Here is an 11,320-nt window from a genome sequence, read left to right on the forward strand (position 1 = left end):
TACTCCGTATGCTAAGACTATTAATGCTGCTGCCTTTTTATCATCTTTTATTTATTTTTGAAGATGATACCCAGTGATAACACACCCATGGTCCAAGGACGTCTCGCTCAAGGGAAAAGAGCAGCCATGACGTCTTATGTCGGTGACAGGAAGCTGATAATTGATAGAGACGGCCTGTCTTCGGGACCCATACCCAGTCTCTACGGAATAATTCTAAAGGATGGCACTGGCACAGAGTATTTGGCAGCCCTGGAGCTTCAGTCTGAACCACATGGGTCAATCTAAATTCGATCTCTTAAAAACAAGCCAGTTACACCGGCTGCAAATGCCATTTAGCCATTTCAGCCTTGTTCATGTGCATCGTCGATCTAGCAAAGCTCTGAAGGAAGCCATCCCGTGGCTGTTTTAACAACAGCTTCAAGGGTGACGGCACTTTGATCCATCTCCGCTTCGTCCGTGCTGCTGTCACAGCCGCACCCCCTGTCGGTCGAATAACATCGTATGAATTGACGGGATGGATGGCGTTATCAAGAAGGCTTGGTACACGATGTCATCAGGCTCTACGATACCAGGGTCAGAGGAATCTTGGCTTTGTCTTGTCTTGAGGACTTGTGATTGTGATAAACTGCTATATTTACAGCCTGATGCGAAGGGGGGGTATTATTTATTAGAAATCACAACGCCTCCCGTGTGAAAGAAAAAGAAAGAATAGAAAGAATAGAAAGAAAGCAAAAGGGAAAACAGTCAGTTATACTCCGTATGTATCTGTCGTTAGGGTAGAGAGACAAAGAAAAAGAGAAAAAAAAATAAAAATAAAAATAAAAAATAAAAAGAAAGAACTATAAAACAAGAGTCTAGCTCAATAGGTAATTAGAAACAATGTATATGGCATTTTTCTCGTAGGTTAGTCGCTAACCGCCAGATTGGATGGATGGATGGATGGATGAAGGTGTGGTGGGTGAAAGAATAATAAAAAGAAGTCCTCCGATATGCTATCCAACTCGCTTATTAAACGCCTCAAAACGCACCCTCCCGTCAATACACTATAAGGTATAAGGGAAAAAACAGTAATATGGTTTTTGAATGCTCGTTAGAACGTAACAATTATTGGGTACATGGGTACGTGGCATGTATATCCCCCGGCATCGTCGACGGATGAGGATGTACTTGCATCCCATCAAGAAGCGGAAAGGGGTTATACGTCATGTCCAGATAGGGCTGTTCTGGCATTGGCATCGTATCAGTGGTGATGGGTGGTTGTGGAGGGGCTCCACGGAACCTTTGTAGTATGAGACTCGAGTCTGGTTCTTGTTTTGTGTCTCTGGTGTCCTCATCTTGAGAGCTTTCCGTCTGGCCAGCAGATGGTGTAGGTGTATACGAAGCTCCGATATGAAGGCCCTCAGGTAGCAAGGAAGCAACCTGTAACTCGTGGTTTTCAAGGTTACATATCCGAATGACCACCTCAATCACTTTTCGGACTTGCAAAGCCACGAGGTAGGTTTGTTCCAGCTCGAGTAATGTGCGGACACATACTATCAGACAGTGGAATTCCCTGCTGACATCTGAATGCCGTCGTTCTGTTATATCGGCTATAAGCGTTGTTGAGACAGTTGATATTATGTGCAGACTTATACCGCTGAGGGTGGTTGCGTTGCCGTAGTTGTTTCGGTAGTCTTCCATGTATCGAGTGGCATCCATGGCATGTTTCACACAGATGAGGCGGAATTGGGGTGAGTAGTCGCTTCTTTCCGAGGCTTCTATGCCGAAATTCGCGAGAGGCCGATATAGTAAGATGACCGCGGCACAATATTGCATGCTACAAACCGTTAGTATGTAAATTTATCGCCCGACAATTATATCAGGCGGGGAAAGGGCGCCATACTGCATAACTGAGACTGAGGGCGGTGAATTACTTTGATATTGCAGTGACGGCTCAAGTCCGCTGTACCACGTCTTGAGCCGGTCACCCAGCTCGTTGACTCGACTCATAGTACATTTATTTTGATTTCTGTTGGCTCAGTTAGCCCCTTGTTTATTAAGGGGAAACTGGAATAGTTGGCTAGCGGGTACTTACAAAGCTTCACAGATGAATCCGACGATTTCGAGCAAGCTGCTCCATGCATCGGCTAATCGGGCTTCCCATGTTGCTATCATCCCGCTCACAGCTGCCGTCGCAGCTGGTCGAGGTACTGTGACTTCTCCGTCAAGCCGTAGACAATACTGGCGGCCAAGGTAGAGCGACCACAGCCTGCATAAAGAACGTTAGCATACTAGATTTATAACAAGTACGTCAATAATGCAGGGGGTTTACCTGTCGAATATGACGCAACCCCAAAATGCAATCGAGCGTGCCTCGATGCCCATTGGGGAGAACTTGTCTGTGAATGACGAGCAATCACGATGTAAACCCAAATCTATAGCCAATCGGCATGCAGTCCCTGAAAGCGGGTCATCAGTTAAACCATTTATCCTCTGTGTCCCCTGTCATCGACAAGAAAACATACCTGTCAAAACCCAGCCTTTTGTGTCCTGGGAGAAAGCACAATAAATCACAGATAACAGTAACAAACACTGGATGGTTGTGATTTGGGGGTGTTTCAACTCCTCATCCACAAGTTTGGATGCAGCAGCGAATAGAGGCGGGAGTTCATCAGATGCCGAGAGTCCGGGCGTCAGTACCATCGCACGGATCTCAGGCCTATGTGAAATGCGAGCGGCACAAGCCATGATACAGTACAAAAGCGCCTTGCTGTAAAACTTTGTCTGACCCGTTGCCATATCACGAAGAAATGCATCTTTATGGAGGACTTGAAGCTCGGTGTGTTGAAACTTCCAATAAAGGTTCAGCAAGTACTCTTGGGTTTCGGCATCGATCTCGCAAACCTCAATCTTGGGGTTAGTAGTTGGGTATTCTCCCCATGACCGAACGATAGATGTTGCCACCGTGTCGGTCAGGTGTAAACTGGAGGTTGGACCGAAATATCGCAGCTGTCCGTTAGAGTCATAATTTAACTGGTATCGCCCATCGCAAAGGCGTGCGATGATGTTATCCGGCACCTTCTGCCGGAGCAGGGATACCGGAGATTCCGGTGGTGAGAACTGCGCAATCCCGCGAATTGTATGGAAATTTTGTGCCTGAGCTTTGCGTAGGGCCTCGCTCTGCTTCAGAGCAGCTTCTAAGTCGTGGATGCGTTGGTGTAACTCGCGAATGTGTCTCTTTGAAGAGGGGCGTTTGCGTTCGTCCACCTCCGGGCCTGGACAGGGGATTCCAAGTTTCTTGCATTTCTTGCAGCCTCCCTCTTCGAGCAGGCACTTTATCTTCTTAGAGCGGCAATTAAGACATGCCAGAGTATAGTTTGATCCAGTACCCTTTGTCGAATCTCTCCTTCCTTGAGCTATGGATGACCGCTTCGGAGGTAACTGAGCTACTGATTGTCGTCGCGGCGGAGTTGGAGGCTCTAGGGCGGGAGTGGCCTGGATAGGGGCCTGGATAGAGGAAAGAGAGAATGGCTGGCGGGCAGCAGAGAAATGGGAAAGCTGCTCTTCCGGCTGCTGTTGCTGTTGCAGATGATGCATTTGGCTGAAACCTGGAGGGGCGTCACTTTGCCTCGGGAACGCCCATGCCTGTTGACGCCTCTGAAGCGCATACAGGACATCATCTCCATCCACGACAGGAGCCGGGAAGCTGGGGATTGGGACGTTGCGAGGGTCCATTACCACTGTTTTGAGCGTGATGGCATTCTTTGGAAGCTGATTCCCCCTATATCGTGCAGTATCCGGTCCAGTTGCTATATAGTTATGTTGCTGACTATTGGCTGGTTAGATTAGTGTCGCAAAAAGGCTGTCCCTCAGTAGGTGACACCCAAAGATTTGAATCCCAGGGCCTTCTTCTCCCCAGGGAGCAGAGTGTGTTGGGGAGAGAATCAGCCGTTCTTGCGAAGGTGTGAAATACCTGGTAGATATTGTCAGGATGCTGATCACTAAGCCTGGGCCCGTTTCTTGACGCAAGGACGAAGAAATTAGAACAGCAAGGGTAAAATTAAATATTTATTGGTATGGAAGGCATGCAGCAACACGTTGGAAGTCTGCAAGTCATGTATGAGCACCGGCCAGGGAGAGAGAGAGAAAGTGTGTGTGTGTGTTTGTGTGGTTCCGGTTACCTTACTCCTTCAAAAATAGTTTATCAGCCCAAGGTATGACAAGAGAAAAAGCTCCAAAGGAATAAAAAGACAGTCCCGGCTCCCACGATTCTGGGACAGCATGGACGACGGAGACTTCAACCTATTATTCCAGCAATCAAGCTCTCGCACCAAAAAGCAAATGCGGAAACCGGCCTTGAGTCGCAGTATTTGCCAGTAGTAGAAGCCCTGCAGCTCATGATTCATGTCCAGACCAATCTTGGGAGCCGATTCTTGGTCCTTGGCCGGCCTTGCTGCTCGAAACCCAAACTGGGTCCCAAGAGACTGCCCGAGAGGGGGCAGGGCCAGGAGAAAAAAAAAAAAAAGAAAGGTGGAAAAAAAAGGATGTTCAAAACCGCGTGCGAATGCGGACATTGGTGTGGGACTTGAGCAAAGACCGCCTTCTCCGTGGTAACGCTTTCCAATCGACAGCTGATGGCAAATCAAGGGATTAAGCGCGGCCTCGGAAGCAAGAGAACCCCGAGGTTCATATTTTATGAGCGGAATTTATGCCATAAAGTTTTAATCATGCTTCCGCCCCCGTTGTTGTGGCGCGTTGAGGCTGGTTAGATTTGATATGCTGTGAAGGATTCGATTGGGCTTTGTTCCTCCTTCATAGGCGAGCTGATTGCCATTTCGATACCCTTGTTCAACGTTAGTCTGTGATGGCTGATGGCCCATGTGACGCTTGCTAAGATGCTGAACCCCGTAACTTCTCCGTTCCAGAGCAGCGTATCTGTACGGGCACGTTCGTATTCCAACTCTGGTAAAAGCAAAAAGAATAAAAAATAAAAAAAAAAAAATAAAAAAAAAATATACCTCGCTCTGTACATATGTACGAAGTACAACGTCTTCCATGCTAGGGTGGCTGCAGAACATCCGTGCCGAATGTTCCGTTATGGTGTTGAGCTGAGAATCCTTCTCGTCTCTCGAAACAAAGTCGCCACGCTTTGACAAAAAAGCATATCAACCAGGTACTCTCCCTCGGCTGGCTGGAGGGAAAGAGAGTCTGGGGGAAAACGGCGAGCCATTGTGAGCTATCTGATATGATATGATACGCGGTGCATCGGTGCATGGCGTCGATCCTGCTTCGGACTATTCAAGAGGCGTATAACTAACTCGCAACTCGAATCGGGCAAGGAACGGACTTAAGCTATGGGCCGTCCGTCAGTTCAGGCACAGGTACTCCGTACCACAGCAAGCTAAATTAAAGCTGAAATGAAGCTGACAGCAAGCTGACAAACGTGATGATTGACGGAGAAGCTGAAGGTGAGCCTGAGGTTGATGAAGCGACGTTGGAATTGGCGTTGTTGTTGGACATTGAAAAGATAAAGTTGTTTGTCCGCACATGATTTTCCTGATGAGGTGTGTGCAGAATTCCAGATCGGGAAATTCACGACGTCCAGCGACTTTCTCGCCTGGAGACATCAGAAGCAAACTAGCCATTCGGCCACGAGACGACGATGGGGGTTCAAGAGCGCCATCGTAGATCCGGATAGCTTGTAAGACATATAACTCTGGCACAAAATTTATGCGCCTATGGATGATTAACGCTTCATGGTTTGTACTCTACGCTTTATGTAGTAGTGTGCTAAAAGGTGGGTGGCTGTCATATCAACTTCATTAATTATATAGTATTAACTTCACATTTTCTTTCTTTTTTTTTTTTTTCTCATACTATGGCTATTTATTCGCCACGTCCTCCCGATTCTAGATCGGTAGACGCACGGAGCAAGCGTTCATGGGTGTGGTCTCCTAAGCAGCGATACCAATGACACCTATATAGACCAGTTAGTGGTGTTTTGGCTACGCTAAGCCTATAAAGTATCCGAACATACCGCAGGCAGGACGAGGACCAGCGTTGCCAGTCTTCAAGGACTCCTCGTTTCCACCTTTGCCAAGATCGTCGGTGCCTGCATGGCAGACAATGGTACGCTAGACGCCATGTTAGCTGTGATAGCCCGCCATATACTCCGTATAGAACCACGGGAAGGAATATGACATACGCCAACAACGCTGTGTTCACCGATCAGCTTGATATGCTGGTCTTGAACGGATCCGACCGCGTTGCCCTGATCATCGGTGGTGATGTTACCCAAGTCACCAACGTGGCGGACCTCATCTGTGGGAGCACCGTGGGTCTTGCCGAAGGGGTTGACTAGACTCCATATATTAGCAGCCGCACGTCAACTAATACTTATACCAAAAAAAAAAAAAAAAAAAAAATCATCACCAACTTACAGTGAGGGCCGGCCGATGTGCAGCCGTTGGTGTTGTCACCAAACTGGTGGATGTGGAAGCCACGCTGGGCGTTGGGATCATGGCCGGTGATGTTCCATGAGATGGTGGTGGGCGCGGTCTCCGACTCCTGCTCGAAGGTGACGGTGCCCTTGACGTTGGAGTCACCACGGACGACGGCAACTGCTCGGCAAATAACAACAGCGCAAGAAGGCGTCAGCTCAGCAGGAACCTAAAGGTATTTATAGTCTTCGTGTCTCCCTCTCCCTCCACCCCGGGTCTACCTTGAGAGACAAGAATCGACAGCCGGCAGACGCTGGCGTGCGTGCGAGAGAGAGGGGAGAGAGCCAGAGCCAGAGCCAGAGGCGGACAGCCAGTCCTGCTCAAATTCTCTCACCAGGGTGACAGGGATGGAGGAAGAGGCGGGAGATGCGACGCTGCTTAGCTCACCTGCTTTGACCATTGTGGAGGTGTTTGTCTAGATCTTCTTCCCTTTTGGACGCTTTAAAGGGCGATATTTTGCACGGTTGATGAGTCGATGAACAGGACGAGAGAGAGGACGAGAAGATGGAGGGACGGAGGATGAGGGAAAAGGGCTGGAAAGGGCCTTGTTTGTTCCCCCTCGTAAGCAGAATCCGGCCGATGGTGGGGGTGCTGGACATGTAAACATCCGGCCTCGCCCTTGTTAGTTATCGCTTTCTTCCTGCTCGGTCGCGCCCGGCGGCCGGCGTGATGCCGCTGGCTCTCGAGGACTCTTTTCGACGCCCGCGACTACATGACGGCGAAACTGCTACTGCAATTGCCTACGACTCCTATCTACCAGCCTGTCTATTCTTTCATTCTTGCATCAATCGGTCATCTTCCTCTCTCTTCTACTTCTTCAGCTTCGACTTTTTCGTCTCTTCCAGCTTCCTCCGAATGACGTAATAGGCTTGCCCCTCATGCTGACTAATTCATTAACACAGATATATCACGTGGTATTTAGAATAGCACGTGATTCAAAGTTTTCTCTTGTAGGGAAAGCCGCTGATTGGTTCTTGCGGATTTCTACTGCAAATTGTTCACATTTCTATAAGGGGGTTTTCATACTGGGTTAGATACATATATTTGGATTTTAGAGAAAGCATTTTCGTAATATAAATCGCTGCAGTCGCATGTCAATCTGCCGCCTCTGCGTACGACCGAAGGGCGGAAAAGAGAAAAGAAAGGGGCAAAGAAGATGTTCAATTTTAACTAGGGGGTACCTAAGTAGCGGCTCGAGCTTTCGCTTATGCGGAGGCCTGGATCTTCTCCTTGATGATGCCCTTGAGGGTGACGGCATCAGCAGCAAACTTGGAGATACCTTCTCGAAGCTTCTCGACGGCCATCTGCTCCTCGTTGAAGTCGAAGCGGAAGAGAGCCTCGTCATTCAGGTAGCTGCGCTTGGGGATGTCAAGGTTCGCGGCACCGGCGGGGTCGAGCTTCTTCGGCACAGCGGCGTTGGAGTTGTAGAGCTCCTCAAGGAGGTTGGGCTAGTGAAAAGAAAAAAAGTTTTATATTAGTATTTTTGAACCTGGGTTTCGACTCTGGCTGGACGAAGGGAAACATACGGAGATGGTCAGATAGTCGCATCCAGCAAGCTCGGTGATTTCACCAGTGTTTCGGAACGAGGCACCCATGACAATGGTCTTGTAGCCGTGCTTCTTGTAGTAGTTGAAGATGTTCTGCACGCTCTTGACACCTGGGTCCTCCTCGGCGGTGTACTCTCGCTTCATGGCAGCCTTGTACCAGTCGAGGATTCGGCCGACGAAGGGAGAGATCAGGTAAGCACCGGCCTCGGCGGCAGCGATGGCCTGAACCAGAGAGAACATGAGGGTCAAGTTGCAGTTGACACCGTGCTGGGACTGCAAGATGTGGGCGGCCTGGATACCTTCCCAGGTAGAGGCGACCTTGATCAAGATTCTGTCCTTCTCGATGCCGACGGACTTGTAGAGCTGTCATCTAGTGAGTACTTACCCCTCAATTGATCGGTTCAGTTTAGGGAGTTTGAACATACATCGATAATGTGAAGGGCCTTCTTGACGGAAGCCTGGGTGTCGAAGGAGTAGTGGGCATCAACCTCGGTGGAGACCTTTCCTGGAATGATAGCGAGGATCTCCTTTCCGAACTCAACGAGTAGTCTGTCCAAGGCAGCGTCGACTTGTTCATCAATGCTGGAGCCCTGCCATAAGTGTTAGCTGCTTGCTGCTTCATTCCATCGTTCACGGATAGGTGGCCCGGCATCAAACGTACATTTTGCTTGCCATAGGAGATAGCAGCATCGATCAACTTGGCGTACTCTGGCTTCTTGGAAGCAGCAAGGATAAGGGAAGGGTTGGTGGTAGCATCCTGAGGCTTGTATTTGCCGATGGCTACAAGTTTGGAGACTTATGTTAGCCACGGATATCACGGAATCAATGTCGACAGCTTGACCTGTGCCGCTTCAAGCTATACGGCTTCTAGGGGCATCACTCACTTGCAAAGTCACCTATATCAGTCCCAACAGCTTCACGTTAGTCCATATGCTCTCTGAAATCCCAGATGAGTGCCCCTCATCGGGCCCCTCATTGCTCATCACTCATCATCTCTCCCGCTCGAGTCTTACCGGAGTCGCAAACGACAGTCTACTCTATCATCAGCCAGGGTTTCAACGGAGGCAAATTGCAGGAATTGCACGAAAGGCACCCAAACTTACCGTGCCAGAGGCCTTCAATTGATCAAGAGAGGTAGACATCTTGGTGCAACGTATAGAAACGCCAACTTGTCCGTTCTGTGTAGTCGCGGGAGGCTTCGGGGTCGATTTAGCAGGTCAGTCCGGCTGTTACTGCGAAGATGGAGACGAAGAATCGTTCTGTGTCCAGATGAGATGGAAGATAGATGAAGGTGAACTCCTGAAGCGGGCGCCGTGGTTCATATAAACCTAACGTTGGACGGAGGTGGCAAGCTCTCTTTGGCTGGTTTGGTTGGCTCACTAAGCAGCTCGCCGTCTCTTCCTTTTTCTTTCTCTCCCGGTGGGGCTGGGCTCCCTCTCGGGCGTAACCCCGCGGAAAGCGTCTCGGTTGAGCTTCCGCCGCGCTTATTTTTTTGGGATATAAAAAGCCCGCCTGCACATCAACCACCGGAAAGCAAGAGTTTTTATGGCAGCTTTAGTTAGTTAACTAGTTAGTTAGCGTCGTTGCTAAAGGCTGAAGGGCGACGTTCTATCAAGTCAATGGAACAGAGGTCGTCGAGCTCTTCTGTGCTGCCCTCTTCTCCCCTGGCCGAGCTGGCTCATCTGTCCGTCTGTGACTCCGTGAGGAGCCGCATACTGCCTCCATGACGGTCAACTGACCCGAGATATCCCATTGCCGAGTATTCCGCTAGTTAAACAGAGAGCCACGTTCGAGGAAACACAGTTGGAAGGCTCAAACCTTAAACTGCTTATATGCAAGCGGTGAAGTAAGGAACTGGAGGTTTTGATTCGCTGGTTTTAGTTAGTTCTGCTGTCAACCGCTATTTGGAAACATTAACATTTGATCTTCTAGCTAGCTGCATCACAGTGTATGTGCAACGGGACATTACAGGACCAGACCAACGATATGGGGGAAGTGAGCCCGCCCTGGAACAAGTATCGACTAGTATACCCAGGAGCAGCCCTGGGGAGGTTTGGAGCTAGTTAATACAAGCATGTAGTTGACTCCAATTTCCATGTCCTATACACTCCTTGCTCAACTCTTTGTTTCCTGGCATCCCTTTACATGCCATGGCTGCTTTGGCCATTGCTCTTACCAACTCTTCAGGCTGCTCAATTGCGACGCTAGTCTAGTATCAATCACATTCTGCCCTCCAACAAAAAAGCTGATGTTCCGAGATTTCCCGGTGCCATGGAGGCTAAATCTGCAGATTCAATGCTCCTCTGATTCTCTCACTGAGTCCTAATAGCATTGTCTATTTCTCAAGGTGAATCCATATCAATCTGAGTGTCCTTAACAATTCCTAGACAATCGGATACCAATGGATATCCTAGGATGGTCTGTTCAACGAGTCAGGGCTCTCACAAGAGCTGATTAACAATGGCGTAGAGTAACAAGAGTTACCATCTACTCCTCCATATTCCCTAAAGGCCATAACACGAACACAGACCGGTATACTGATGAACCTTGAAGTCGTAACCTCATGACCCATAATTTAGTGCATAGTTCCTTCTTGCTACGATTGTACACTTATCGGCCGTTCTGGTTGCCGTTTTGATTGTATGCGCGAACGGGTCTAGATTTTTGTTCGGCTTTGGAATTCTCCCTTTGATATAAGTCATCCAAAGTAACGCCACTAAATGAATCCGGCGGTGCTGAGAATTTGTTGTTGTGATACGATCCATTGAGAGGTATTCTCCCGTATGTCAGCATCTTGCCCTCGGAAAGCCGGATAGTATAGCTAGTCATCAACGCAGCTTTCCGTCATATCCACCACTTCGACACCCAAATACTTCTCTAATAGATCGATCTATTCACATTTAAGGCCTGAGTTGGTTAACGAACTGGTAAAGCGAATGCCAAAAAGGGGAAAAAGTGGAGGGAGGGGGATTTTCTGGCACCTGCAACGATCCATCGTCTCTTCTTCTAGATATGTTACTCGACCCTACAGGAAGTTGAACACTAGAGATCTACCGTTAAATTCTATAGACGTCAGTCCTTGAATTGATGCACCAATGTCACCACCATAGAATGGATGATGAGGTTGGGCAGCAGTGAGGTTACCCTGGACGACGTGGAGAGTCTGGCCCATACAGTTCGAAAATTCAATCTGTTACCACTGAAATCGCTTCCGGTTCTTCCGGTACTAATGTCAATACCTTTTTATAAATATTGAGAAAGGGGCTGATATCCGCAGTAAAGGGAAAGTTAAAG

The 11,320-nt window shown here is 48.7% G+C and overlaps 4 protein-coding genes across 4 annotated transcripts; all 4 read right to left on the bottom strand.

Annotated features, from left to right (window-relative positions):
* Nucleotides 1-1,104: 1,104 nt before the first annotated feature.
* Nucleotides 1,105-1,815, bottom strand: ARB_00771 (uncharacterized protein; the record flags this gene model as incomplete). Its single annotated transcript, XM_003012843.1, has 1 exon — nt 1,105-1,815. The coding sequence occupies one exon, from the start codon at nt 1,813-1,815 to the stop codon at nt 1,105-1,107; it is 711 nt and encodes a 236-aa protein (XP_003012889.1).
* A 255-nt stretch (nt 1,816-2,070) lies between these two features.
* ARB_00772 (fungal specific transcription factor, putative) lies at nt 2,071-3,714 on the bottom strand (the record flags this gene model as incomplete). The annotated part of the gene is made up of 3 exons (XM_003012844.1): nt 2,071-2,248; nt 2,312-2,414; nt 2,505-3,714. The coding sequence occupies 3 exons, from the start codon at nt 3,712-3,714 to the stop codon at nt 2,071-2,073; spliced, it is 1,491 nt and encodes a 496-aa protein (XP_003012890.1).
* Nucleotides 3,715-5,933: 2,219 nt separating this feature from the next.
* Nucleotides 5,934-6,879, bottom strand: ARB_00773 (uncharacterized protein; the record flags this gene model as incomplete). Its single annotated transcript, XM_003012845.1, has 5 exons — nt 5,934-5,956; nt 6,017-6,113; nt 6,185-6,336; nt 6,420-6,648; nt 6,742-6,879. The coding sequence occupies 5 exons, from the start codon at nt 6,877-6,879 to the stop codon at nt 5,934-5,936; spliced, it is 639 nt and encodes a 212-aa protein (XP_003012891.1).
* Nucleotides 6,880-7,684: 805 nt separating this feature from the next.
* On the bottom strand, nt 7,685-9,168 carry ARB_00774 (uncharacterized protein; the record flags this gene model as incomplete). Its single annotated transcript, XM_003012846.1, has 7 exons — nt 7,685-7,927; nt 8,006-8,389; nt 8,452-8,616; nt 8,688-8,806; nt 8,911-8,940; nt 9,040-9,058; nt 9,130-9,168. 7 exons carry the CDS (start codon nt 9,166-9,168, stop codon nt 7,685-7,687), a joined length of 999 nt encoding a protein of 332 aa, XP_003012892.1.
* Between the last annotated feature and the right edge of the window lie 2,152 nt (nt 9,169-11,320).

This window comes from Trichophyton benhamiae, assembly GCF_000151125.1.
Source record: "Trichophyton benhamiae CBS 112371 chromosome Unknown contix00201_1.exp, whole genome shotgun sequence".
In the NCBI taxonomy this organism is placed as follows: domain Eukaryota; kingdom Fungi; phylum Ascomycota; class Eurotiomycetes; order Onygenales; family Arthrodermataceae; genus Trichophyton; species Trichophyton benhamiae.